Source organism: Mus caroli, chromosome 14, assembly GCF_900094665.2.
Source record: "Mus caroli chromosome 14, CAROLI_EIJ_v1.1, whole genome shotgun sequence".
Taxonomy (NCBI): Eukaryota; Metazoa; Chordata; class Mammalia; order Rodentia; family Muridae; genus Mus; species Mus caroli.
The window spans coordinates 61,272,696-61,281,857 of NC_034583.1; the positions used below are offsets into that span (position 1 = coordinate 61,272,696).

The 9,162-nt window shown below is 55.1% G+C and overlaps 2 protein-coding genes across 6 annotated transcripts in view; both read right to left on the bottom strand.

Annotated features, from left to right (window-relative positions):
• Pdlim2 (PDZ and LIM domain 2) overlaps positions 1–5,110 on the bottom strand; it is a 12,950-nt gene extending 7,840 nt beyond the window's left edge. Inside the window, exons 1-3 of one of the 3 annotated variants that reach the window (XM_029469364.1) lie at positions 5,053–5,110; positions 2,638–2,732; positions 1,768–1,919 (exon numbers count right to left, since the gene is read on the bottom strand). In XM_029469364.1, the coding sequence (XP_029325224.1) occupies positions 1,768–1,919; positions 2,638–2,730 (245 nt within the window). In that variant the 5' untranslated portion in view covers positions 2,731–2,732; positions 5,053–5,110. Of the gene's footprint in view, positions 1–1,767; positions 1,920–2,637; positions 2,733–4,120; positions 4,258–4,596; positions 4,618–5,052 lie in introns of those variants that run through there. The other 2 variants (XM_029469365.1, XM_021181942.2) reach the window with 2 other exon arrangements.
• Positions 5,111–7,900: 2,790 nt separating this feature from the next.
• Positions 7,901–9,162, bottom strand: part of Sorbs3 (sorbin and SH3 domain containing 3) — a 32,466-nt gene continuing 31,204 nt past the window's right edge. For all 3 annotated transcript variants that reach the window (XM_021181830.2, XM_021181834.2, XM_021181835.1), the window contains one exon: positions 7,901–8,654. In XM_021181830.2, coding sequence (XP_021037489.1) covers positions 8,593–8,654 — 62 coding nt within the window. In that variant the 3' untranslated portion in view covers positions 7,901–8,592. The remainder of the gene's footprint in view (positions 8,655–9,162) is intronic.

The window sequence follows — 9,162 nt, forward strand, 5'->3', positions numbered from 1 at the left end:
AAGGAAGAGAGAGAGAGGGAGAGAGAAAGAAAGAAAGAAAGAAAGAAAGAAAGAAAGAAAGAAAGAAAGAAAGAAAGAAAGAAAGAAAGAAAGAAAGAATATGAGGGAGGGACTAACCAGGAGGTGGGGGCAATGAGCAGGATGTAAAGTGAATCGGTAAAAATAAAAGCATAATAAATAATAAAAAGAAAAGAAAAGAAAATGAGTTGTCCCAAGTCCTAAAGCCATTGTTGGCTGAGCCAAATACCTACTTTTCCTCACTGATAGGCTTGTCCCTATCAGTTGCTCTATGGTTGGACACAGTATCTTCAGGAAAGTCACTGGGAATCCCTTTCTCAGACTCTTCCCCAGCAAAACAAGGGGGCGGAGCCAGGTTTCCCCTCCCTTCTAAACAAGCAGACAGATGGACTCTGGAGATTGAAGCTCCAAGAAGGCCCAGCACCTGACCCAAGTGGACCCTCTCTGACACTTCTCCCAGGAGAGCTGACAGGAGTCTAGACCATTGGAGGTGAGAGGTGATGGAGAGGAGAGCACCCTCAAAGCCACCTCCTGCTTGCCATCATTACTTCCCAGGGCCTCTGGTCACCTCTCTAGAGGGCTGGCAGGAGCCTTTGCCTTCCTAGACTGAGGTAGTGGTACAGGGTCAGGGTAAGGGGAGTTCCTGCCTCAGAGCTGCTGAGGTTCCTCTGAATGGTTCCCGGGAAAGTGGGAGGAAGGTTGAGGAGGGTCTTGGTAGAAGAACCAAGACACCCAGAGCCTTGGCTTGCCTGGTGCGGAGCTGGCCAGGCCCCCATTCCCCAGTGGCCAGGTTCCTTCAGGAAAGACCTAACAGTAAGCAAAGGTATCCCTGATTGCCACCTCCTGTAGATTTTGGTCCCATTCCCAGATGCCATGAGGCCCCCTCCACCCTCTTTCCTCCTCTAGCTCTCTCTCTCTCTTACAAACACTCAGGGACAGAGTGGAATGAAGAGGGCCAGTACCATGGCATCCTGCCTCTGCAGTCTTACCTAGTAGCAGGGCCCTCAGGGAAGGAGGGTTGCAGACACGAGGCCAGAAAAAAAGTCAGGCAGTGGGACAGAGGCAGAGAGAGAGAGAGAGAGAGATCAACGCCTTTGCTGGCTTGCCCAGAGAGCCTTTGGACCAAGGGATCTCCCAGCATTCTTGAACTCTGACTCACTGTGATGTTCCACCTGCCCCTCCCCTCAACACACAACACTCCTTATGAGTGTAGGGACCCATGTTCAATGGCAAAGTCCAAAACAGTGAGAAGAAGGGACAATGAGCTTTGCTGAGCTGTGAGTCCCTAATCCCCATCTCTACCCGGATTTACAAAAAAAAAAAAAAAAAAAAAAAAAAAGCCATCTCTCAAATACAAGGGTACTAGAGACCCAGGCTAGGGTACACCATGCCCAGAACTTGCCTCTCTTCAACCACTCCATGCCCACACCCTGTACCATTCACACTGCTGGGAACCAGTCAAACCCGGGCTTCCAGGTAGCCAGTGCCAGCTTGCCCCACCTCACCTATGGCTGCATGCCCAGCCCGGTGCCCACCTATGCCCTTATGGGATACTTATGGGCCACTGGGATATCTTCCTTGTCCCTACCATAGTCCCAGAGCTCAGGACATGCCAGAGGAGCCTGGGAAGGCTGGGATGGGACTGCACTGGGGTTGTAGGCAGGGTTGAGGATGGCTGCCTGGCTGGCATTGGGCAAGTGCAGAAAAGGGAAAGGTGGCAAGACCTGCCAGTGGAAGTAGAAGACCTACCGGTCCAGCTGCAGTCTTAGGGGTGAGGCGCTCTGTCGGATCTTGCTTTGGGCCTCTGCGTGTAGCATGTTCTCTGCACTCTGTCCATTGATGGCCACAATGATGTCGCCAGGCCGGAGATCAGCTGCTTCAGCCTTGCCCCGCTCTGTGACCTAAAGAGATGAGAAGCCAGATGCTGGCTGCTGAATACCCACCCTGAATAGGAGTATACTTGAGGAGACTGGAGCAGGAGGGTCCTCAAGGTTTCCTCTGCTGCCCAGGAAATGCAGAAACAAGACAGTACACCTCTACCACCTTTTTCTCTGTCTTTCCTGGTCTTGCCAGCTTCTCAGCTAATCCCTTACAGGCTTGAGTGGCAACCTCCCCCCAAATCCCCCATACACTGGCATTCAAACATGGGCCTCCCAAGGAATGTGATGGCAGAATGTCAGGAGCGGAGCTTGGGAATACTTCTGGATAGAGAACCCTGCCTGTGCAAATCATACCTTGCAGGTGGCTGCCTAAACACCACCCTTGCCCTGAGTGCTCTCCAGCCAGGACTTGGGCCCGAGCCTGGGTGAAAAAGAAACTAGCAAGCTCCCAAGAACAGGCAGAAGCACCTGCCCTGTGTAACGACCCTAAATGGCAGGTGTGAGGGTTGAGACTTAGGGCAAAGGGCAGGCCTTGTCCTTGGTCCCCTTCCTTTCATCTTCTAATGGCCCTCCTGAAGGAGCCCTCACATACCCATGCCACAAAGCACGACTGTTCCCCTGGCCAACATTGCCCAGAGAAGGTTCCAGGCTCCAGAACAAATTGGGGAAAGTACCCGTGAGGAACAAGACCCCCTTTCAGGGGATAGCTAGCTCCTTATCTCCTAAAAACAGCCCTTACCTTGGTCACAATGATGGGTGTGTGGAAATCTCTGCCCCCGCTAATTCGGAAGCCCCAAGGTGCTGGTCCCGCCACATCCACAGTCAACGCCATGCCTGAGGAAGAGAAAACCGGGAGGTGGGGCCCACTTCCACAGTACACCCCAAAGCAAAGGGAGAAGACAGTGGCAGGTCTCAGAGAAGCCCAGCAGGGCCTGGGCCTGGCGGGTGGTGACAGAGGAAGTGACTAAGTCCCTCCCTCTTCTAAGAGTTTCACTTCCCCCCACCCTGGGAGGCCTTGAAGACTCTGAGTTCCCCCTTCTAGGGTCTTCAGACTAGTAGATCCCCTAAGACAGGCAGCAGTCCCACTGACAAGAGGTCAGACTTCCATACAAGTGCTTGGTGGAGAACTGTGGGAAGGAATTAGCAGGTGGTAGGAGTAATCGCACCCCGCACCCCTTCACTACCTGTTTCCTGTTCCCTAAACGAAGAGCACAAAATACTTTCTACACTCTGTATAGAGCATTGCTTCCCACACAGGAGGACAGCAAGCCTTAGGATGGCCCCACCAGACAGCAAGAAGTTAGCCGGGGCTGGGGCTGGCAGGTGTCAGTCCAAAGTCTTCAGGGGGGCTACCTGGCTCCCTGCCCGACCCCAACAGCTGGGTTCAGATGAACAAGAGGAAGCTTGCTGCCTCCTCTAGGGGCCTGCTGCACCCTAGTGAGCAGCCTGAGAAAGGAGGCCAAGGCTCATCTGCCAAGGGAAGCACACCCACACCCACAGCCACAGCCACCCTGGTACTGGCCAGCAGGGCAAGTTCATGATGCTGCCAGTTTGGCCACAAACTTCTCATCCACAGCCCCCTCTGACCCACAAGGGAGTGTCCTTGTGGACCAGGCCCTCCTAGGATTTCCTGAGCCTCTAGGTCTGGAGCCAGGAGCCAACCCAGCCAGGAAGCTGCAATGCCAGCCTGGGCACCACCCAGCCCAGCACCCATCCTCAGGCTGTCCCTGGGGAGATATGGGTCAGCAAGTATGTCCAATATCTCAAGAACATCAAGGCCTGGGAGGTGGGGGGGCTGTCCAGGCCAGCAGTTCGACTGTCTTGTCCCCCAGGCAACTGGCTTTGCCTTTCACCCAGGCCCAGCTACGGTGTCCCAGGCTGATCACAGAAAGACTGCGAACACCCTGAGATTCTCAGACCTTTGAGCCGACCAGTGGACTCAGTGCTGCGTGAACTGCCTAGCTGTCAGTCTGGCTGTCCCCAGTACCAGTTCTCAAGCTTGCTTCCCAAGTCCAAAATACCTCGGGGCGGAGTGGGGGTGGGGGGGGTGGGACTGGGACTAGAGGACGATTGTCTGGGTCAGGGGAGAACCCAAGCCAAGGGGTATCCAGGTCGAAGAGAGGTTTCAGGGAAAAGGGGCTTTGGGCCGAGGGTAGGGTCGGGCGAAGAGGAGATGGCCGAGGGCGGTGGCCCGCGGAGGGTGCAGGTGGGCGCGCGCTCACCTGGCTGCCGCTTGCCTGTCGGGCTGGGCGGCCAGGCCCGCCAGGAAAGGGAAGGAGGGAGGGAAGAACGGAGGGAGTAAGGACGAGGAGCCGCCGCCGTTCCACCGCAGCCGTCTGTCCGACTCTAGGGAGAGCTCGCCCGGGGCTCCCAGACCTGCCTCCGCCCATGTGATCCCGGGGCCGCCCCTGCCGCCGCCCCTGGCCCGGGAAGCCGCCTCCTCTGCGCTGCCGAGCCGGGGCGCCGCCACCTGGCCCGCGCCTTGTGGGGGAGCTGGAAGTGGGCGAGCGAGGAGAGCAGACCCTCCTGAAAACCGCCTCTAGACTGAGACCCTTCCGAGGTGTCCACATCCTCCGGACTGTCCCTAAGTACAGGGGGTCGGTTCAAATGACAGACCCTCCCCCACGGTGCGCAGTATACAGAGACTGCGTCCCACCCCACAATAGGAAAAGATCCCTCCATGCCGCGGTCCCCAGACCTCGGTCAGGCAACCGCTGGCTTGATGGACCTGTCTGTGGTCCGTCCGACTCTTCTGCCCACTCCTGGCTCCGATGTTGGTGCAGATACAGTCCCGATACCGATACCCACACATCTCAAACCTGGGCCACACCTCCGCCCTCCTATCTCTTCCCAGACAGATACCCCTGGCTTTGTACTGCCAGCGCAGTGACTTAGCCCCAGATACCCCGCAAGCCTGCCCTGAGCAGGGAGACATGCCCAGACCCAGAGGAGATAGAGAGCACTTGGCAGGGTCACCAGGCACCTCCTCTCCCACCAGTCTGCCTGGCATGGGCCAGCTCTAAGCACGACCGAGGACCCTGTCTGCCCAATTCCTATGCCAGACTCCATGACTCAGGGCAACGGGGTGGGGGGGAAGCAGGTGCAGGCCCAGGAAGGAGGAGCCATCTGACCAGAGGGTCCCCCAGAGCTATACCTGGCAACTCTTGCCCTGGGGAGTTGAGAGCCCACGCAGCTGCCTCCTGCCTCTTCAGTTGCTCTTACAACTTGGCACAGCGTAGAGCACACCTGTGGACCCAGCTGTAACCTGCCTGCCTCGGGTGTGAGTCATTCTCTCCGAGTTCCCCAAGAGAATTGCCCTCGCCACCCTCACCATCCTCCTCACCTACGACGCGCACCGGTGAGCCTCAGAGTCCCTGCACTTTCCAGCCAGCCGGGTTGCCTCCCTGGCCCCACCTCCCATAGTCTCTCCTTGGGCAGGTAAATGGCTCTACCACAGACTAGTTCCAGGGGCCTCCAGGAGGGGCCCCTTGCCCGCTGCACCTGCTCTCCCTCCGCAGCAGTCTGGAAGCCTTTTATGTTTGTTTGGTTTGGTGCTGGGGATTGAAGACAGGGCCCCAGTACTGTACGTATTCTCCCTTTTAAGCTCTACCCTCAGTTCCCTGAAAACCTCTTGAGCAGCCCTCGGGTAGGGCAGGCACTGCCTGGGGTTCACATTGTCCGATCCTTGAGTGTCATGGCTTCCTTTAACTGTGTGTGTGTGGTGTTGAGTGGTGTGCTGTTTACTTTTTGTCGACTTGATACAAACTAGAGTTCTGTGGAAAGAGGGAACCTCACCTCACGGGGCAATTGCTTCCCTCAGACTGTCCTGTGGGCGTGTCTGTTGGGGGAACATTTTCTTGATGGCTGATTGATGCGGGGAAGGCCCAGCCCACTGTGGGCGGTTCCATCCCTTGGTAGGTGGTCCTGGGTGGTCTAAGTAAAGCAGGCTGTGCAAGCCCTGAAGATCAAGCCCCACCTCTCCTGCTTGACTTCCTGCCTTGAGTCCCTTTGATGATGGACTGGGTTGTGGAACTGTAAAAAACCCTTTTTCTCCCCAAGTTGCTTTTGGTCATGTTCTATCCCAACAATAGAAACCCTGATTCTGACAGTGTTTTACCACAGCAACTGGGAAACAAAGCCAGGAAAAGCAGTTTCCACAGCTCTTTGGGGGCCTCGGCCCCCCCTCTCATCCCCCGACCAGTAATGTTGATCTTACTCTCCTGTTAAACACCTGATTTCCCAGAGGAGAAGTTCAAGGATTACAAAGCAGAAAGGCTGAAGGATGTGGTAGGGAGGGGAGACAATAGAAAAGAATTCACCTCCATCTCATCCAATCAACGATTCAAACAATCTTAAGTGTTTATTGAGCACCTACTGTGTACTAGTACAGTGCCATACTGTCCTTAGCGCCTCAGACAGGCTCTGTAAACACACAAAGGTTCGTCTGTAACTCTCCCTGCTCTGCATGGAGTATCCACAAATCCCATTGCAAAGCCAACTGACTAGCAGAAAGGACCTGTCCTGCTCTAAGTGATCCTGTGCCTGGTACAAGTCACACCCTTCAGCTGTCTGATGGGTGGGCCACCCCAGCAGCCTCTGGATCTCTTTCTTCACCAGGTCGAGGTGCCAAAGTGGGCACCTCACAGACCTGCCTGGTGGCTGTGAGGGAGGTTCCAGGGCCTCATCAAAGAGGCTTGGATCTGTCCAGGAGTGGGGCAAAAATCTTTCAACCCTGAACTGTTTCATGAGGGCACCAAGGGATATAAAACACTAGGTTAAGGGATCAAAAGCTGGCCACCAGGGCCCTAGAGAGTCATTATTTCTAGGCAAGAATGGGCTGGACTTGTCAATCCAGAGCCAGGACAAGATGAGTCCTGGGTGTAGCGACTGAATGGAGAAGGGCACGGTGGCACGCAGGTCTTGTTCTGCAAGCAGCTGTTTAACCATCCTGGCTAGGGTCCAAGCCACACCCAGGCTCAAGGAACCAGCCAGGGCCAGGCCATTGCCCTGTGCACTTAGGCTTTCCCCAGTCCTGACAGATCTGGTGCATCACTCTTCCTGTCATCAACCCTGCCTCAGATAAGGGCACCTTAAGTGACAGGTCAAGGAGCCAAGAGTACCAGGAAGAATATAGAGGCAGCCCAACCTTAGTCCCTCCCCAAGTCCGATGTGATTCTCCTGCTCCAGGGGCCTCTGGACAGGGATTTCAGGGCACTTGGTAGGCAGGCGGTGATAAGGTTGAGCTGACTCCAGCCTTCAGTGAGGATTCGGCCTCTGAATTTCTGAGCTTCTCTCCTGTCACCAGTTGTACTGTCTCGGTTGGGTGACACATGCGTAGCACCTTACTGCCTGCTCAACTGTCAGCCACAGCCAAGAATGGTGCTTTCTATCAGCGGCTGAGGTGGCTCTGGTGGAAGCTGAAGGAGGAGTTTGACCTCCAATTCCAGGCCAGCCTGGATCACGGAGTAAGACTCTGACTCAACAAGACACAGAATGGAGTTTTCCTTTTCTGGAGGAAAGGCCAGGCCCAGGATGTGCTAATGTCCCCAGAGGCCACCAAGCCCTGGGTGAGCAGTTACTTTGACCACCTCTGCCCCACCCACTCCCAGCTTTCCCAAACTGAATGCACAAAGACTTGATCCCAGAGAAGAAAGCCACAAGGGTTTGGTGTATCAACGGAGCACAGAGAAGGAAAACTTTAGTGGGGAATAGTTAGAAATGTCACCAAGTTTGGCAACCTCGTGGTAACAGCTCCAGAATCAAGAACACATCTCAGCCCCCAACCCTGAACTCTCCCATCAGGCCCGGCCCTGTCCCTGCTGGCATTACTTCTTAGTACCTCTAGTGCTTGGAGCTGCTCCATTCTGCCTGTCACCCCTGCTCACCGAGCTCCGACTACAACCCATGACAGAAAGAAATCCCACATTCCTAAATGGACAGAATCCCCCATCCCAGCCTCTCCCCCTATGCCCACCCAAAGGATAATGAAGCAGACAGGCAGGTCCCTGGCACCCATGTTTATTTTATAGTCTCTTCCAGAGGGGATCTGGACACTGGGAATTAGGGCAGCAAGCTTGTCTCCCTGTAAATGAATCTTCTGATAAGCCAGGGCAGTTGTGTGCCTCAGTCAGTCGGCAGGGTACATGAGGAGGCCCTACCCAGGGGTTCAGGAGGCTCTGAGAAAGAAAGACCTTGAGGCAAGGCCTGTCATTGGGCCTTCAAGGCCAAGGAGGTGTTCCCCACCTTGCTTCCTGGCCCAGCTGGAGGCCAGAAGGCAAAGTGGTAGCAGGCAAGCTGGTGAGAAACGGGAGGAGGCCTTTGGTCTCCACCAGGGTAGAAGGCTGGTCCTTATTAGAGGAACCCCATGGGGGTGAAGCGAGAGCCAGTCCCCATTAGGGGACATGCTGGGGGGTTGGAGGCTTAGGGGTCTGGTCTCAATAAGGCCTGGAGACAGTCTCCACATGAAAGCAGATGTCTGTATTTGAGGGGCGGTGAAGGGGCTGTCAAAGGAATGCCTGTGACTTGCGGGGTGGGAATCGGACTTCAAGGAGGCTTGGAGGGAAAGTTGCTGGGGTCTCTGCAGAAGCTGGGAGCACAGGTCCTGGGGAGGAGGCTATGGAGGGCCTCTCTCCCTCCCATACTGCTACTGCTCCCCACCCGATCCTCGTTGGCTCCAAACTGCCATGGAGACCACTCACACTGGGGCTACATAATTTCCAGGGAACGTCCCAAATTTCTGAGTTCGCCGGGAGACACCTGAAAAAGAAGGCGTTACGCGGGTTAGGGCGCGCCCTCCGCTGACAGTACCTGGAACTGCTAGCTCGCAGAGAAAGGGCTTGATTGCCTCGCCTCATTCATGCCCCCTAGCGGTACAAACAACGCTGCACTTCTAAACCAACCAACCAAGACAACTTTGCACACAGCACTAACTCCGTGCTTCTTTGAAAAAACAACAACAGCAACAAAACAGGACTTGAGATGATGGATCATCACAGATCTTCTATAGGGAGGAATCCACTGATATAATAGAACACCTTCATTTCAAAGATGGCCACTGGACTGCCTAGGGGTAGAGCTGGCTGGCTTCTGGCTTGCTGGAGAAACCTGTGTCCTGGGGTGCGGAAGGGAATGTCCTTGAAACGCACTAGTATGAAAAGGGGGCTAGGATTTTTTTTTTTTTTTTTTTTTTTTTTGGTTTTTCGAGACAGGGTTTCTCTGTGTAGCCCTGGCTGTCCTGGCACTCACTTTGTACACCAGGCTGGCC